This window comes from Camponotus floridanus, unplaced genomic scaffold, assembly GCF_003227725.1.
Source record: "Camponotus floridanus strain SB8 unplaced genomic scaffold, Cflo_v7.5 scaffold62, whole genome shotgun sequence".
NCBI lineage: Eukaryota > Metazoa > Arthropoda > Insecta > Hymenoptera > Formicidae > Camponotus > Camponotus floridanus.
Genome location: NW_020229792.1, coordinates 226,693 through 247,113, shown reverse-complemented (window position 1 = coordinate 247,113; position 20,421 = coordinate 226,693). Strand labels below are relative to the sequence as shown.

The 20,421-nt window shown below is 27.3% G+C and overlaps 3 protein-coding genes across 7 annotated transcripts in view; all 3 read left to right on the top strand.

Annotated features, from left to right (window-relative positions):
• The window catches only part of LOC105258184 (neurogenic locus Notch protein), a 279,923-nt gene that overhangs the window by 174,145 nt on the left and 85,357 nt on the right, over positions 1 to 20,421 (top strand). The window lies entirely within an intron of this gene.
• On the top strand, positions 4,123 to 14,366 carry LOC105253940 (retinol-binding protein pinta). 3 transcript variants are annotated; one of them, XM_025413191.1, is made up of 6 exons: positions 4,123 to 4,466; positions 4,558 to 4,777; positions 5,784 to 5,943; positions 6,577 to 6,679; positions 6,789 to 7,161; positions 7,350 to 7,486. In XM_025413191.1, exons 2-6 carry the CDS (start codon positions 4,618 to 4,620, stop codon positions 7,421 to 7,423), a joined length of 870 nt encoding a protein of 289 aa, XP_025268976.1. In that variant the 5' UTR covers positions 4,123 to 4,466; positions 4,558 to 4,617; the 3' UTR covers positions 7,424 to 7,486. The 3 variants fall into 3 exon arrangements, with proteins under 3 accessions (XP_025268976.1, XP_025268978.1, XP_025268977.1); XM_025413193.1 differs by lacking the exons at positions 6,577 to 6,679; positions 6,789 to 7,161; positions 7,350 to 7,486 and adding exons at positions 13,385 to 13,487; positions 13,597 to 13,969; positions 14,157 to 14,366 and having other exon boundaries at positions 4,130 to 4,466; XM_025413192.1 differs by lacking the exons at positions 4,123 to 4,466; positions 5,784 to 5,943; positions 6,577 to 6,679; positions 6,789 to 7,161; positions 7,350 to 7,486 and adding exons at positions 11,256 to 11,471; positions 12,492 to 12,651; positions 13,385 to 13,487; positions 13,597 to 13,969; positions 14,157 to 14,273 and having other exon boundaries at positions 4,700 to 4,777.
• Positions 14,934 to 19,449, top strand: LOC105258185 (retinol-binding protein pinta). 2 transcript variants are annotated; one of them, XR_003123490.1, is made up of 7 exons: positions 14,934 to 15,571; positions 16,498 to 16,657; positions 17,505 to 17,607; positions 17,717 to 18,089; positions 18,275 to 18,405; positions 18,485 to 18,750; positions 19,168 to 19,449. XR_003123490.1 is itself a non-coding variant. In XM_025413194.1 (5 exons), the coding sequence occupies exons 1-5, from the start codon at positions 15,412 to 15,414 to the stop codon at positions 18,346 to 18,348; spliced, it is 870 nt and encodes a 289-aa protein (XP_025268979.1). In that variant the 5' UTR covers positions 14,934 to 15,411; the 3' UTR covers positions 18,349 to 18,473. The 2 variants fall into 2 exon arrangements, 1 of the variants encoding a protein (XP_025268979.1); XM_025413194.1 differs by lacking the exons at positions 18,485 to 18,750; positions 19,168 to 19,449 and having other exon boundaries at positions 18,275 to 18,473.

Here is a 20,421-nt window from a genome sequence, read left to right as displayed (position 1 = left end):
TAAATTTCTAATTTATCTTATATTTTTTGAATATTAAAATAATTTTTTAAAAGAGATATTTATATATTTATATATTTATACATATTTATATTATATATATTATATATATTTATATATATTTATATATTTATATTATATATTTATATATATTTGCTAAAATTAATTTTCCTTTCTAATTAAACGAGGTATCCACCAATAAGAACGCGGAAAATTAAATTATGCTGGGGGATTATAACGCGGAATATCGCGTGAATCGTTAAGATCTCGAATATATTATCGCGAATCGCAGCTGGTCTGACGATAGGAATGCGAACTCGTTTAAAAGGCAGATGGAGGACTAGAAGGGGCATCGGGAAACATCTTCGGGTAAAAATCCCCCTCGTTCTCTCTCTCTCTCTCTCTTTCTCGATATACCATAATAAATATGGCGACTGCCACCCGTAGCGGTGCATGGCGGTTAATATGTTTCGTTACGGACAAAGACACTTCATTAATAATCGAAAGCACGTCTTTTGTGTCCGCGGGCCTCCGATGCACTCGTCTCATCAGTTCGAAACGAGCGCACGCGTTGCATACGGTGGATTTCCTCATCGCATTAGCAGCCCTTCGTTAATCAACCGTCCGCGGAATTAATTGGATTTCGGTGGTGAACCTTAATAATTGACTCGTTTGCCTCGCGTTGATTGTCATCACGCGCCCTCAAAGCGTACCGTCTTATGCAGATGATAATCGTCATTTCGATAATAATTATCGCAATACGTTTTCCATAAACGCGCGTGTATTTTCTCAAATATTAAAATTTAAAAATATTTTCGATCTTATAAAAATACCATTGCAATATATGCCTTTCCTGATCGTCTCACGCGATCAACATCGCGTATAATCTACAAAAATAAATGCCAAAAACGCAATATTGCGTGCGCGGGTATTATTCATCATCCGCCGTGAATTATTTCCTTTATAGCCATAGTTCGAGATCTACGCTTGAAATATACCCAGGTGCTTCGTTTCGAGACCGTTAGGCGTTTTTTTAATACGCCCACGAACGAACGATGAATTAGAGGATCCGCGTTTTTCAACGATCCACCGCGTTTCCCTTCACCGTGCGACGCTTGCACGGGGCATCGTAATTAGGAAGATATTACTCAAAGACAGCTCCTCTATCCTCGTGGAGGATCGCTTCTCTCTCCTTCTCCCGCGGAGAGGCCTTTTGCTTCGGGGGCGTGCGATTATTCAGACTTGTACGCGAAGGACACACGATTTGAGAAATTATCGGTAAATTACCGCACAGCCATGGCTCTCTGTCACGTGTCCCTGCTGGCGATGATAAAGGGCGAACTAACCCTTGGCCATGGTACCCGGTTCTCGCATTCTTTCGTTCCTTCCACCCATCGACTCGCGATTAAACGGTGTCGTCATTATTGTCGATTTATCGCTCCCTCTTGGAAAAACTATCTCTGAGAAAATTCTGCGGGAGAAAACGAAAAGTACGTCTTAAGTAATACCTGAATCTCTCTCTCTGTGTAATAATATTATTTCATTGCAAAATTTTCGACCTTTATTCAATTTGATTTTGTATTTATATCTGCGTTTAAATCAAAGAAATTAATTAAAATATATTTTTCGTTTTCTTCTAAAGAGCATTTTCAAAAATTCATTTAACAATTTTATTCCTATCGATTTTTTATTCAAACCTGCGCGAATCTAATAATTATTCATGAAACAAATTAATTCTTTTCATTTCATTTGATTTTGTGTCAGCTTTTAAATAAAAGAAAATAATTAAGATATATTTTTCGTTTTCTTCCGAAGAGCATTTTCAAAGATAGGTTTATTTAACGATTTTCTTCTTATCGGTTTTTGATTCAAACCCGAGCGAACCTAATAATTATTCATAAAACAAATTAATTCTTTTTATTTCATTTGATTTTGTGTCAGCTTTTAAATAAAAGAAAATAATTAAGATATATTTTTCGTTTTCTTCCGAAGAGCATTTTCAAAGATAGGTTTATTTAACGATTTTCTTATCAGTTTTTGATTCAAACCGAGCGAACCTAATAATTATTCATAAAACAAATTTATTCTTCGGTAATAATACAGACGGATGATTTTCTGCGCGAGAGCATATTCGAAAATGAATGATTCAATTAATGGTTGACGCGCCATCGCGCATTTTTTTTAAAGCACCATGAGCAATTTACCGGACTCAAACGTGGTTTTCGCCGCATTCTTCGTACACCACGCATTAATATCGCCGGTGATTAGCCGGGACTTCGGGCCCACCTCATCTCATTTATCCCCCATTTTTTCCTCCCGGCTGTTTGATACCACAAGTCATTAAACCTTGTAAATCGGTCCCTCTTCTCGCCCCTCTCCCCTGTCCCCTCCCTTTCTCCCGCTCAGCTTCATCGCACCCCGTCTCATTCGTCTCTTTCTACCGACGATTGCCCTGGGCACCTGAGGATTCTAAAGACCGATAAAGCGGCAGAACTCTTTGCTTCGGAGATGACCGGTAAGAAATTCCCAAGGATTAGTTTATTAATGGCCGCTGGTATTATCAGCCGCCGTAATTATCAGCTGTTCGGCGTCAAACTGAATCGTTTCGTTCAAGTAGCCACGATGTGTTTTCGCGATCTGTTGCAGCCTTTTTTCAGGCTGGGAAATCTTCCCTTATCGTCGATCTCTCGCAATTTTTTGTCGGAATAATAATTTAAGAAATTTTTCTCTCTTTTTCTTTCTCTTTGAATCTTTATGATTCTCGAAGCAAGACTGTAAGAAATCCCCCAACATCCTTCGTGCACTGTTCTATCTTAATTCAAGATGTTTTAAGATAACATATTAGCTCGAAAGTAGTACGATAACTTAGAAAAAGAAAAATTTCGTTTCTCTTTCTCAATTGCTTTTTAATTATTTTTGAAGGAGTTCTTGATTAGTTCTTAATTTTAAAAGAACAGAAGATTCGTAAATCAACAATTAAATAGATTTTATAATAATTACAATCGTTCTTATCTCTGACATTATCTGTGGACTCTATGAATGGTTTAATTAATTGATTAGTGCACGTAAGCAAAATACTTTTTTAGGATAACTTAGATTTGTAGCAAATTGAACTCTGATGTATAAATAGCGAATTGAATCCATGTAAAATCCATGTTATGTAATAACATAAATAGTCACAATGTATGAAAAGATTATTTCTTTATTTTGATTTCTCTGACAATTATTTTTTATTTTCTGATTTACGAGATTTGTCTATGTAAATATATAAAAAAATAAATATAGATTACAAATTATTTAATTTTCATATTTTTGTAATAAATCGATAACTTGAAATATTGACTTAAAAATATCAATAATTAATACAATTGTAAAAAATGCTCATTTTTTTAATAAAAAAATGCTAAATAATTAATTTGAATAAACATGCATATATTCTATATGCATATCTTATGTAAGCGCATAAACGATTTTAAAAAGGTTAAACGGAGATAAAATATGGCATAGTAATAATAGATGACGTAGTAAGTAATAGATAGCCAATATATATAAGAATCGGCAGCGAAAAAAAATAGCAAATGTCTCTATAGTGCTCAGGATAATTTTTTTCAATATATATACTCTAAAGAAATAATGAATATAGATCACATACATAAACTTTTTTTCGAATGATTGCAGTTATACACATGATAAATTTAATATAATGAAATAAGCAGCGATTGCTCGTTTTGTTGATTGTATAAAAATTTAAAATCTACAATTTTATATGTATTTAAAAAAAAAGTTTGCGATTCGCGATTTATATCCTAAAGATTGGTCGCATCAAGTCAGTTTTTTATAACTGAACTACCTGCATTAGGAAGCCCTCTAATAAGAGATTGGCTATCAGGGGACCACTTTTGATTGATCCATCATTTTGCGGCAACTCCCACTCACGTGGGAGTGAAATCTAGAGTAATCTCTTGTCTCTTCTCTCACTCGCAAGATTTTGACACATGCACGAAACATACTCTTAACATAAGCTCACTCTATCTGATGGTAAGTCTATTATAAGAGGATCCCAAAGCTGAACTAGCAAAGAGATATCTTTATCAGGTGGGAGAAATACACCTATAATATAGTGGCACCACTGGATACTACATATTACACGGTTGGCAATACTGATACGTCTTCTCTCTCGATAGATACGCGAAGACAAGTTATCACGTACTGCCAGAGAGTGTTTCCTTATATCAGTGAAAATCGTATATAACTATTAGTCGATAACTTTTCCATCGATTAATTAAAAAAGTGAACAGTGATATCAGACGTCTCATGTCTTCAATATTAAGCCTTGTGTTTTTCCATGTCGTCACTTTCTCCTAGTTCATCGGAATTGATATGTTAAAAAGTGATTTAATTGAATGCTTAGCAGTGAATACGTTCTAGCCAAGGTTACGCGTTATAAATACGTAGCGAATAGACACACAGTATGTATATGTGTATAATATATATCAGTATTGTTATGCTACGCATGCGTGAAATAGAAATCTGTCTATTAAATTACACTGAACGTTTCAGTCAATCGCATAAGCAAGTCATCGTCATGATAGATAAAGTTCCTCGTTAAATGGCCTCAAGATGGCTAAGATTCAAAATTGCGACAGTTCTATACTGAAATTGACAACCGAGCAGAAGGAATACGCAGCAAAAGTTCTAAATGAACACGACGAAAATAGAGAAACCGCCATCGTGGAGATTAAACGTTGGATTCAAGAGAACGATTTACGCGCACGAACTGGTAAAAATAATAATATTATGTTAGAATAATGTTCTTGAATAACGTTTAATTATGATTCAGTTCGAAAGCATTTAAAATATTATTAAATATTAAATTTTTATTGAATTCGTTTCTTTTACTGAGTGAAAGAAAATATATTTTAATACAATATTATTAAATATTAAATTTTTACTAATTCTTTCTTTTATGGGGGGGATAATATATTTTTACTGAGGAAAATACAACAAACTTTTATATGTTTTTATTGCAAAATTATAATTTGAAAATTTCGATTAAAATATAGAATATTAAAATTGTTACACCAGAAAGAATATAAAATTACAAAATTATATTACAACAGAATTATATTAAAAAATTATATTACAATAGAATTTAGCATATCAAATTTTTTCTTCTATCATTCTCATTGAGATAACATTGATTAATATAAATTTATTGAATATTTTACATTGTACTTGATATTGATGTTTTATAACATAATTGATAATTAGAGATTTATTATCCATTTAATTTGTTTCATATTATATTATAACGATTTGCTTATTACGTTTTATTTTACATTATGATATATATAAATAGAATCTCGTATCAATTATGGTATACAAAAACACTCAAGTATTACGTAAAGTGTGATATATCAGGAAGTTATCTATTAATCATCAATTACATACATATTTAAAAATAGATATTTGATACTATTATGATCGTAATATTACAGGCAGATAAAAATTAAATTATTAAATGTTTAAATAATAATTTTTATTCATTCTCTTTCTGTATCTTATAAATATAATGTAATAAAAGAAAGAGAGAAATTAAGTAATATATTTTTTAAAGAAAATTATTTGAAAAATTTTTCATATTAAAAATTTTACTGCTTCAGATACAAATATAAATGTCTATAAATGTCTATAAATTATTCTATATAGTTTATAATGCTTGTATAATTTATTGTTTCGACTATCTTTGGGATTGTCTTTGAAAGAAAATATTAATTGATATGCAGATGATTTGTTTATTTTACGATTTTTGAGAGCTTGCAAATTTAATCTCGAGAAAACAAAGACCAAGATACGAAATTATCAAATGCAGCGAGCTAAGATGCCAGAATGGTACGGTAACAGAGATCCGCTTCAACCAAAATTGCAAGAATTACTAGATTTGGGGTAACAGAAATGATTCCTAAGTATAATTTTAAGACGAATGTATAAAGCTGTATCGTCAAGTATATTTCCACAAAGTTATCTTTTTATAAATTTGTTCAAAACAAAACTCAGTGGATAATTGATTATGAAATTTTACAGTTTTTTGCATTGTCATAATTATCAATTTTTTGTCATAATGATTTATTTGCAAATCACAAAGTTACAACAATATTTATCACTTATGGTAATGTCATTTAATGATTTGTATTATATTATTAAATCATAATCAATTTAAATATAATAATTACAGACTAAATCTTTCATAATTGATAAATTATTAACCCGCGCGTTTAGAGTTTGTATAAAAAATTTTCTCGAAATTTTTCACCAATTTGAATTACAACTTAATGAACAATTTGATATAAAGTTTTTCATTAAATATCTTTTTTATTTGTATCATATTATAATTTTAATAAAAATTACTTTTACATATTTATTTTAATATTAGATATATATTTATTTTGAAACTTTAGTTTGATGATATAATAAGTCACTTTTTAAATTAAGTTCTGACGGCTTGTAGAGCATTCTATGTCGCTATAAAACAAAATGTAAATATTTTTGAAGGATTTTAAAGTATCTTATTCGTCTTAGAATTTGTTTACCTTTACGAAAGTTGGACAATGAAGGAAGAATGATTATCCTCGCGCGTGTTACGTATAATCCAGACATATTTGCATTAGCGGATGTATTTAAGGTATTATTAATATATACTAACATAACACTCGAATGGTAAATGTCATAAAAATTATATTAATTTAAAGTACTTTAAAGTTGTTTATGTTTTTCAACGGATGATTTTTTAGGTCTCATCCATGTCTATAGACTTAGCCTTAAGAGACAGCGTTGAAGCGTCCTTGTACGGTTTAGTAATAATTATAGATTCGCAATATGCAACTTTACGTCATATTGCTCAAGTGCGGCCTGGTTTTTTAATGAATATAGTTCACATGTGGCAGGGTTGCTACCCCATAAGAATTCAATTGCTTAATTATGTTAACACACCGGAATTTACTAAATTTATTATGATGTTGACTAGATATTTCTTGAGCGATAAACTGAAACAAAGATTACACGTCTACACGCACAAAACGACGCATGAATGTTTTACAAATATACCGGCTAATATCTTACCTGTTGAATATGGCGGCACTGATGGTACAATTCAGGAATTAACAGGTAATTCATATGCAGAAGATTTTATTTAACAATTGCAAACAAAGAAAAAGTGACAATGAAATATCATTTTCTTATGTATAGTCAAAATACATATTTCAAAACTTTACTAAAGCAACGGATAATAATATGAGTATTTTATATGTATTTACGTGACATATATTGTGTAATATGACCTCTTACATTTACAGAATATTGGAAGAAAACGGTCGAAGAAAATCGTGACTGGTTTATCGACGATGAAAATTATAAACCAGTTTTATGAAAAGAATAAAAATTTTGTGAATTAATGTAATTTCTCTGTGCACAATTATTTTCTATGGTAAACTTATGGTTCATTTAGTTTGATCTTGATTTGTAATTCGTATAAATACAAATAGATTTGGCTCGGATTTTTTCATAAAATTTTCATCTTTTCTATTAAAAAGGTAACTAATGTATTAACTCGGAAACTAATACAGTAATTTAGAGAAGTCAGATTCTCTCCTTTCTCTTGATCACTCTTGATTCGATGAATAAGAGATTCATATACTGCGTAGAATTATTAGTCGACGAATACAGTACATTTTCATTATAACTATTTTCATCTTACCTTCGAAATCATTCGTTTGTTCTGCTAACAGTTTAATAATTAATTAGATCTTGAGGACGAAATTCTTGGATTAACTTAGATTTGCATTGAGTTAAATTTATTTATAAACTATTAAATTTATATACAAATAATTGAATTAAAATCAAGGTCATATTAATTTATATAAGCGATATATAAAAAAATTATTTCATGAATTTCATAATTTTATAATTTTATATTAATTAATTTTTTATATTTTTGTTATAATTTTTTTAATTTATATTTTTGATTAACGAGATTTTCATATGTAAAATTAAGATAATTAAATTATTTAATTTTCGTGATTTTATAATATCAATATAATGTAATCAATATATTCGTAAGAGATAGATAATGATTCACTTACATTTATAATATAATTATTAATATTATTAGTACTTATTCCGAAAATAAATTTGCTAATTGTAAAAATTAACACTAGTATTTTTATTGAGATTAATCACATTTGGCACTAGATCATATACAACGATAAGCTTATCGCTTGTAGTGATAACTTACAGATCTATAATATGCTTATAATTACTTATGTTACTAATACTAATTACTTATACTGTAGAGATTTTGGAGTAATTTTATTATTTACAGTTTATATATATTTTAAATAGGCAAGTAAGGATAATAAATGTTTTTTATTTATTTTAAGAAGGTAGATAATTTCCTGAATATTTAATACAAACTGTATAATGACTTTTTGAAGTCTGTAGATATCTCAAAGAATGTTTAAAACGTATAAAAATATTATTAAAATATTTTGTGGAATATTAGTTAGGTATATAGTTTTTACAGATAATAAAATATATCTCGAAAATAAGACTTTCGGAAATTTTGTTAAAGGAAAACAATATGTATTTTTAACAGAGAACATATATCGTAAAAATATATATCAATTTATCAATTTCAATTTATCAGTATCAATTTATATTTTATATTCTATTCTATATTTATGTTTTGCGTAAGTGCATGCTATATAATTAAACGAATAATTTCAAACAGAAAATGAAAATAAATAAATGTCAGGAGCGCTTTTTATGTGCTTTTGTTGCTTAAGTTAATTATGATCCTTTTTATATTTATGTTCGAGAAAATTAATAAATAGATAGAAATCGCACAAATAGAATTATTTTTTAAATTACAATCGCTCATGATAAATATGTCGATAATCTATCATTGATCTGATGGAAGATTAAAATGATAAAAAGCGCTGAATATAAACGAATATAGAAGTCATTTTTCTACTTTCTTTAGTCGAACGCACGAAACAAAAAGATCGCAACATACGTCGCTATATTATATATTACACATCACATATTACAGCCAAAGTTTTAAATTTAAATGAATTAGAAATGGATTAGAGAATAGAGGAAACTGTATTGCAGAAATTAAAATTAACGCTGGATTCAAGAGAGTGATTTATCCGCACAAACTGATAAAAATGATTATAATATGTTAGCAAAATTTAAAAATCTCGAAATTTTCAATCAATTGATATGAATCAATCAAATCAATTTGATATGAATTATCAATTTGATACGAATTACAATTTGATATACAATTTGGTATGAGATTAATTTTCCATTAAATATCTATTTCATTATATTATAGTATTGTAATTTTATTAATAATTACTTTTAGATATATATTTATATGTATAAAATTTGTTTTGATGATACAAAAGATTTCACTTTTCAAGTTTAATTTTAGCTAATAAAGCAGTCTATATATATTCGCCATAAAACTAAATATAAACTGAGAGAAAAAATTTTGAAGGATTTTGAAACATTCTGTTTGTCTTAGAATTTGTTTATCTTCATGAAAATTGGACAATGACGAAAGAATGGTCCTCCTCGGACTCTCTGTGAATAATACAAACATATTTATATTAGCAGATGTACTTAAGCTTTTAATATACATAATATATATATATATATATATATATATATATATATATAATAATGTACTGAGATACTAATAATATAATAAATAATGTGATCAATAATTATGCACACTTGATTCGAAAATTAACCAATGAGAAGAAATGCCGAAATATATTTAAACATTATAAAAATTAAGATAACTAAGTATATAATTTTAGAAATGAATTGCATTTAGACATTAAATTATACATACGTAAAGATAAGCTCTTATCATGTATTGATAACCTCGATTCATAATATTATTTATATGCTGTAGAGATACTGAAATAATTTATTTATACATACATATATATATATTTGTGCTTTTAAATATTATATATATTTTAAATAAGCGAGTGCAATTGAGGATGATTGTAACATCGAATTGTTTTCTTATTTATTTTAGACTATAGATGATTTTCTGAACAATTAAACCGAATTATATAATGATTTTTTTATGTTTGTAGATGCCTCAAAGAATGTTTATGATATAAAAATATCATTAAAATATATTTCTTCGAGTGCATACAATTCGTAAAGATACATACAGTTGACATCTTAAATATGTAGGATACATAAGGTTGTAAAGATACATAATTTGTTAAGAACGTAAAGTATATCGAAAACAAGATACTTTAAGAGATTTTGTCAAAGAAAAGAATGCGTATTTTAACAAAGAATGCATATCGTAAAAATAATATCGATTTATATCTTACATATTCTGTTCTCCGTTATATCTGGCAAAAGTGCATAATTTACAATGATATTTAATTAAACACTTTTGATTGGTCCAATTGGTCATTTTCGTTGAGAAAAAATCGTTTTTAAATTGGCCTTGGAAATCTGCCTTTAAAATATATCTAGCGGTAGTTTTGGGACACCCTGTATATTACACGTACATGTGCAACACATACATTCGTATACATTCACGTGGAAGTGGAATCTAAAGTCTCTTGTCTCTTCTCTCACTCGCAAGATTTTGACACATGCACGAAATATACTCTTAACATATGCTCACTCTATCTGATGATAAGTCTCTTATAAGAGGATCTCTAAGCTGAACTAGGTCAGAGATATCTTTTTGAGATGGAAACAGATCTATACTATAGTGGCACCACTGTATACTACATATTACACATGTGTTGGCAAAACGTCCTCTCTCTCGATAGATACACGAAGACATGTTATCGCGTACAGCCAGAGTTTTCCCTTATATCAGTGAAAATCTTATATAACTATTAACGATAATTTTTTCAAGGCATCAATTGAATGAAAAATGTGAACAGCGATATCAGACGTCTCGTATCTTCAATTAAGCCTTGTCTTTTTCCATTTCGTCACTTTCTCCTCGCTTATCGGAATTAATATGTTTAAAAGTAATTTAATTGAATGCTTAACAGTGAATACATACATTCTAGCCAAGGTTACGCGTTATATGTGCGTAGCGAATAGATACACAGTATATATATATATATGTATAATGTACATAGTATTGTCATGTTGCGCATGCGTGAAGTAGTGATTCATCAGTTAAATTACACTGAACGTTTCAGTCAATCGCAGTAGCAAGTATCGTCTTGATAGATAAAGTTCCTCGTTAAATGTCAAGATGGCTAAGATTCAAAGTTGCGACAGTTCTACACTGAAATTGACAACCGAGCAAAAGGAATACGCAGCAAAAGTTCTAAATGAACATGACAAAAATAGAGAAACCGCCATCGTAGAGATTAAACGTTGGATTCAAGAGAATGACTTACGCGCACGAACTGGTAAAAATATTAATATTATGTTAGAGCTCTTGAAAAACGTTCAATTATGATGATGATTAGTTCGAAAGTATTCCAATAAAATTACCATTAATTTTCATTAATGCATTAACATGAATTATAAAATATTATTAAATATTAAATTTTTATTGAATTCATTTCTTTCACTGAGTGAAAGAAAATATATTTTAATAAAATATAAAATTTAATAAAATATTTTATTAAATATTAAATTTTTATTAAAATTTTTCTTTTATAGAGGGGAAAAATATATTTTTACTGAGGAAAATACGATAAACTTTAATATGCTTTTATTACAAAAAAATAATTTGAAAATTTCGGTTAAAATATAGAATATTAAAATTGTTACATCAGAAAGAATATAAAATTACAAAATTATATTACAATAGAATTTAGCATATCAAATTTTTTCTTCATTTTCATTGAGATAACATTAATTAATATAAACGTTAATATTTAATTTTACAACGTACTTGATGTTGATGTTTTATAACATATTTGATAATAAGAGATTCATTCCGTTTAATTTGTTTTATCTTATATTATAATGATTTGCTTATTACGTATTATTTTAAATCATAATAAATAAGAACCTCGTCCCAAGTATGGTGCAAAACATACAAAAATACTATCAAGTATTACGTAAAATGTAAAATATCAGGAAGTTATTTGTTAATCATCAAGTACGTATATATTTAGAAACAGATATTTGATGCCATAATATTACAAGTAGATAAAAATTAAATCATTACGTGTTTAAATAATAATTTTTATTCATTCTTTTTCTGTTTCTTAAATATAATAAATAAAAAAATTTAGTAATATATTTTTTATTAAAGAAAATAATTTGAAAAATTTTTCATTTTCAAAATTTTACCGCTTTAAACACACATGCCTATAAATGCCTATAAATTATTCTATATAATTTATAATGCTTATATAATTTATTGTTTCGACTATCTTTGGGATTGTCTTTGAAAGAAAATATTAATTTATATACAGATGATTTGTTTATTTTGCGTTTTTTGAGAGCTTGCAAATTTAATCTCGAGAAGACAAAGGTCAAGATGCGAAATTATCAAATGCAGCGAGCTAAGATACCGGAATGGTATGGGAACAGAGATCCGCTTCAACCAAAATTGCAAGAATTATTAGATTTGGGGTAACAAAAATAATCCTTAAGTATAATTATAAAAAGGCGAAAATTCATAAAGTTTTATTGTAAAGTATATTTCCATAAGAAAATCCTTTTATAAGTTTGTTCAAGACAAATTTACACGAAAATATTTGCATCTTGATTAATCTATAAAAATTTAACTATCTTTCACTTTTATTGTAAAAATAATATTTCAAAAATATTTCAGATTAACTCAGTGGATGATTGATGAAACTTTACAGTATTTGCATTGTCATAATTATCAATTTCTTTCATAACGATTTACTTGCAAACCACAACGTATATTTATCATTTATGTAAATAATATTTAATAATTTATATTATATTATTAAATTATAAACAATTTAAATATAATAATTACAGATTAAATCTTTCATAATTGATCTTTCATAATGAAATTATTAAACCGCGTGTTTAGAGTTTATATAAAAAATTTTCTCGAAATTTTTCACCAATTTGAATTACAATTTAATAAACAATTTGATAAAAAGTTTTTCATTAAATATCTTTTTTATTTGTATCGTGTTATAATTTTAATAAAAATTACTTGTAGATATTTATTTTAATATTAGATATATATTTATTTTGAAACTTTAGTTTGATGATACAATAAATCACTTCTCAAATTTAATCCTAATGGCTCGTAGAGCATTCTATGTCTCTATAAAACAAAATGTAAATATTTTCGAAGGATTTTAAAATATCTTATTTGTCTTAGAATTTGTTTACCTTTACGAAAATTGGACAATAAAGGAAGAATGATTATCCTCATTCGCCCTATGCATAATCCAAACATATTTACAATAGCGGATGCACTTAAGGTATTATTGATATATACTAATATAACACTCGACTGATTAATGTCATAAAAACTATATTAATTTAAAGTACTTTAAAGTTGTTTATGTTTTTCAACGGATGATTTTTTAGGCCTCATCCGTGTCTATAGACTTGGCCTTAAGGGACAGCGTTGAAGCATCCTTGTACGGTTTAGTAATAATTATAGATTTGCAATATGCAACTTTACGTCATCTTGCTCAAATTCGGCCTGGTATTTTAATGAATATGGTCCACGCGTGGCAGGGTTGCTACCCCATAAGAATTCAATTGCTTAATTATGTTAACACACCGAAATCTGCTGAATTTATTATGATGTTGACTAGATATTTCTTGAGCGATAAACTGAAACAAAGATTACACATCTACACGCACAAAACGACGCATGAGTGTTTTACAAATATATCGGCTAATATCTTACCTGTTGAATATGGCGGCACTGATGGTACAATTCAGGAATTAACAGGTAATTCATATGCAGAAGATTTTATTTAACAACAATTGCAAACAAAGAAAAAGTGACAATGAAATATCATTTTCTTATGTATAGTCAAAATATTTCAAAACTTTACTAAAGCAACGGATAATAATATGAGTATTTTATATGTATTTATGTGACATATATTGTGTAATATGACTTCTTACATTTACAGAATTTTGGAAGAAAATGATCGAAGAAAATCGTGACTGGTTTATCGACGATGAAAATTATAAACCAGTTTTATGAAAAGAATAAAAATTTTGTGAATTAATGTAACTTCTTTGTGCATAATTATTTTTTATGATAAACTTATGATTCACTTATTTTGATCTTGATTTGTAATGAATCTTTCAAAGACAGATTCCTAGGATCATTTGGAGACGATTTTTCCTTAGCGAAAATGTCGATGAAGGCCATTATTTTTTGCATGTTCCCGATTTTTGTCATCATATATCTTTGCAATTAAGCCTTAAATTAAAACTCAACTAAAGTAAACTCTATTTAAAATTAATCGAAGAATGTGGTTTTGTTAATATTTTATTTCTACAAAGCTTAATTTACGAAAAACCCTTTATTTCCAATCACTTATAATTCGAAAATTATTAGTGTCTCGACATTTTCGTTGAGAAAAAATCGTTTTTAAATTGGCCATGGAATCTGCCTTTAAAATATTTAGCGGTAATTTCGGGACATCCTGTATATTACACGTTACATGTGCAACACATACATTCGTATACATTCACATGGTAATGAAATCTAGAGTCTCTTGTCTCTTCTCCCACTCGCAAGATTTTGAAACATGCACGAAACATACTCTTAAATATGCTCATAAAAAAAAAAAAAAAAAAAAAAAAAAAAACTATATGAATCATACTCTATAGACATCACTCTTATACAGCTCTATAGAGATAGCTAATAGTAGAAACACATCTAAGTATATGCACCATTGATATACATATTACACGGTTGGCAATACTGATACTGTCTTCTCTCTCCATAGATACACGAAGACAAGTTATTGCGTACTGCCAGAGAGTGTTTCCTTATATCAGTGAAAATCGTATATAACTATTAGTCGATAACTTTTTCAAGCCAATTAATTAAAAAAGTGAACAGTGATATCAGACGTCTCGTATCTTCAATTAAGCCTTGTCTTTTTTTATTTCGTTACTTTCGCCTCGCTCATCGGAATTCATACGTTTAAAAGTCATTTAGTTGAATGCAGTGAACGTTCTAACCAAGGTTACGCGTTATATATGCGTAGGGAATACATATATACAGTATCTATATATGTGTAATATACCTCAATATCGTCATGCTACGCATGCGTGAAGTAGAGATTCGTCAGTTAAATTACACTGAACGTTTCAGTCAATCGCAGTAGGAAGTTTCGTCTTGATAGATAAAGTTCCTTGTTAAATGTTAAGATGGCTAAGGTTCAAAGTTGCGACAATCCTACACTGAAATTGACAACCGAGCAGAAGGAATTCGCAGCAAAAGTTCTAAATGAACACGACGAAAATAGAGAATCCGCCATCGTGGAGATTAAACGTTGGATTCAAGAGAACGATTTACGCGCACGAACTGGTAAAAATAATAATATTATGTTAGAATAATGTTCTTGAATAACGTTTAATTATGATTCAGTTCGAAAGCATTTCAATAAAATTACCATCGACTATCATTAACGCATTAACATGAATTATAAAATATTATTAAATTTAAAATTTTTATTGAATTCGTTTCTTTTACTGAGTGAAAGAAAATATATTTTAATAAAATATTATTAAATATTAAATTTTTATTAAATTCTTTCTTTCATGTGGGGGAAAATATATTTTTACTGAAGAAAATACAACAAACTTTTATGTTTTTATTAGAAAAAAATAATTTGAAAATTTCGATTAAAATATAGAAAATATAGAATAAAGAACAAATATTATAATAATAAATAAAATTAAAATGTAGAATATTAAAATTGTTACACCAGAAAGAATATAAAATTACAAAATTATATTACAATAGAATTATATTACAAAATTATATTACAATTGAATTTAGCATATCATATTTTTTTTCAATCATTCTCATTGTGATAACATTGATCAACATAAATTTATTTAATATTTTACATTGTACTTGATATTGATGTTTTATAACATGTTTGATAATTAGAGAATCATTTTTTTCCGTTTAATTTGTTTTATCTTATATTATTATCTTAATCAGAAAGTTAACTATTTATCATCAACTACGTATATATTTAAAAACAGATAGTTGATATTATTAAGATAGTAATATTACAGGCAAATAAGAATTAAATTATTAAATGTTTAAATAATAATTTTTATTCATTCTCTTTCTGTTTCTTATAAATATAATGTAATAAAAGAAAGAGAGAAATTAATACTAAACAGAAATTAATTCTACAAACAGTTTATAATGCCTATATAATTTATTGTTTCGACTATTTTTGGGATTGTCTTTGAAAGAAAATATTAATTTATATGCAGATGATTTGTTTATTTTACGATTTTTGAGAGCTTGCAAATTTAATCTCGAGAAGACAAAGACCAAGATGCGAAATTATCAAATGCAGCGAGCTAAGATACCGGAATGGTACGGCAACAGAGATCCGCTTCAACCAAAATTGCAAGAATTACTAGATTTGGGGTAACAAAAATGATTCTTAAGTATAATTTTAAGAAGACGAATGTATAAAGTTTTATTGTCAAGTATATTTCCAAAAGGTTATCTTTTTATTCAAGGTTATCTTTTTGTTCCAGACAAATTTACAGGAAAATATTTACATCTTGATTATCTATAAAATATAATCTATAAAAATTTAACTTTTAAAATTTAAATTTAAAATTTAAAATTTAAAATTTAAAATTTAAATTTATCTTTTACTGTTATTGTAAAAATAATATTTCAATAATATTTCTGATCAACTCAGTGGATGATTGATTATGAAACTTGATAGTTTTTGCATTGCCATATCTATTGATAGTTTTTGCATTGTCATATATATAATTATCAATTTCTTTCATAACGATTTACTTGCAAATCACAACGTATATTTATCATTTATATAAATAATATTTAATAATATTTAATATTATATTATTAAATAATAATCAATTTAAATGTAATCATTATAGATTAAATCTTTCATAATTGATCTTTCATAATGAAATTATTAAATCGCGTGTTTAGAGTTTATATAAAAAATTTTCTCGAAATTTTTCACCAGTTTGAATTACAACTTAATAAACAATTTGATATAAAGTTTTTCATTAAATATCTTTTTTATTTGTATCGTATTCTAATTTTAATAAAAATTACTTGTAGATATTTATTTTAATATTATATATATATTTATTTTGAAACATTATTTGATGATACCATAAGTCACTTTTCAAATTTAGTCCTAACGACTCGTAGAACGTTCTATGTATCGTCGCTATAAAACTAAATATAAATATTTTTGAAGGATTTTAAAGTGTTTTATTTGTCTTAGAATTTGTTTACCTTTACGAAAATTGGACAATGAAGGAAGAATCATTATTCTCGCTCGCCTTGTGCATAATCCAGACATATTTACATTAGCGGATGCACTTAAGGTATTATTAATATATACTAACATAACACTCGAATGATTAATGTCATAAAAATTATATTAATTTTAAGTACTTTTAAGTTGTTTATGTTTTTCAACGGATGATTTTTTAGGCCTCATCCATGTCTCTAGACTTGGCCTTAAGAGACAGCGTTGAAGCATCCTTGTACGGTTTAGTAATAATTATAGATTTGCAATATGCAACTTTACGTCATGTTGCTCAAGTGCGGCCTGGTATTTTAATGAATATGATCCACGCGTGGCAGGGTTGCTACCCCATAAGAATTAAATTGCTTAATTATATTAACATACCGGAATATGCAAAATTTATTATGATGTTGACTAGATTTTTCTTGAGCGATAAACTGAAACAAAGATTACACATTTATACGCATAAAACGACGCATGAATGTTTTACAAATATACCGGCTAATATCTTACCTGTTGAATATGGCGGCACTGATGGTACAATTCAGGAATTAACAGGTAATTCATATGCAGAAGATTTTATTTAACAACAATTGCAAACAAAGAAAAAGTGTCAATGAAATACTATTATCTTATGTATAGTCAAAATATTTCAAAACTTTACTAAAAGCTGATAACAATATGAGTATTTTATATGTATCTACGTTACTTATATTGTGTAATATGACCTCTTACATTTACAGAATATTGGAAGAAAACGCTTGAAGAGAATCGCGACTGGTTTATCGACGATGAAAAGTATAAACCAGTTTTATGAAAAGAATAAAAATTTTGTGAATTAATGTAATTTCTTTGTGCACAATTATTTTTTATGGTAAACTTATGATTCACTTATTTTGACCTTGATTTGTAATTCGTATAAATACAAATAGATTTTGCTCGGATTTTTTCAGACCTTTCCTATTAAAAAGGCAACTAATGTATTAACTCGGAAACTAATACAGTAATTTAGAAGTCAGATTCTCTTTTTTCTCTTGATCGCTCTTAATTCGATGAATAAAGGCGTCTTTAGATGGAAGCGTTTAGCGTCAAGCGTCGAGCGTCAAAAACACGTGCGCAGCACCCTTGCGCATAATTCTGAACAGGCAGATTCCAGCATCTTGACGCTAAAACCGCTAAAACAATGTCTAGTAACAAAATTTTAATAAATACGGTAGAGGTAAGTAGATTGTATATTCTTAATAGAAAATGTATTAATATATATAATATATAATAAATATAATAGATATAATAGATATAATAGATATCATTATACAATATATATTATAGAATTGCGCGATTAGTAGCGTATTACAACATAACCAAACAGAAGGAATAATTGGCATAAATATATGTTTTCTAAATACAACATGAATATTATTTATTACAATGTATTCTTTGTATAGGATATAACGTGTGGAGTGTGCACGTAACTTTTTTTTGTTTCTTATATTCATGATTAATAATGCTGCTGCATTCTAATAACCATTGATGATAACGATAATTAACTGACATTTTATTGATAATATTTGATAATAATGATAATATTGATAATATTGATAATAATGATAATATTTGATAATATTCCGCAATTTAGATGATTTACTGACTGCTCCAGCGTTTCAACAAATCACTAGGCACACTGCGCATGTCACACTTTTTGACGCTTTAACGCTCGACGCTAAAACGCTCCCATGTAAAGGCACCTTAAGAAGATTCATATACTCCGTAGAATTTTTAGTCGAGGGCTACAGTACATTTTGATTATAACTATTTTCATCTTACGTTCGAAATCATTCGTTTGTTCTGCTAACAGTTTAATAATTAATAAGATCTTGAGGACGAAATTCTTGGATTAACTTAGATTTGCATTGAGTTAAATTTATTTATAAACTATTAAATTTATATACAAGTAGTTGAATTAAAATCAAGATCATATTAATTTATATAAGCGATATATAAAAAAATTATTTCATGATAATTTTATATTAATTAATTTTTTATATTTTTGTTATAATTTTTTAATTATATTTTTGATTAGAGATTTTCATATGTAAAATTAATATAATTATAAATTATTTAATTTTCGTGATTTTATAATATCAATATAATGTAATCATTATATTCGTAAGAGATAGATAATGATTCACTTACATTTATAATATAATTATTAATATTATTAGTACTTATTCCGAAAATAAATTTGCTAATTGTAAAAATTAACACTAGTATTTTTATTGAGATTAATCACATTTGGCATTAGATCATATACAACGATAAGCTTATCGCTTGTAGTGATAACTTACAGATCTATAATATGCTTATAATTACTTATGCTACTAATTACTTATACTACAGAGATATTGGAGTAATTTTCTTATTTACGGTATATATATATATATATATATATATATATATATATTTTTTTTTTTTTTTTTTTAATAAGCAAGTAAGGATAATAAATGTTTTTTATTTATTTTAAGAATATAGATAATTTCCTGAATATTTAACACAAACTGTATAATAATTTTTTGATGTCTGTAGATATCTCAAAGAATGTTTAAAAAATATTAAAATATTAAAATATTTTGTAAAGCATAATGTTTTAAAGATAACAAAATATATCTCGAAAATAAAACTTTCGGAAATTTTGTTAAAAGAAAAGAATGCGTATTTTTAACAAAGAATATATATCTTGAAAATTGTATCGATTTATATCTTACATACTCTGTTCATCGTTATATTTTGCAAAAGTGCTTAATTTACAATGGTATTTAATTAAATAAATAATTTCAAACAAAGCAATGAAAATGGATGTTAAGGACGCTTCTGATATTGCTCAAGTTATTAT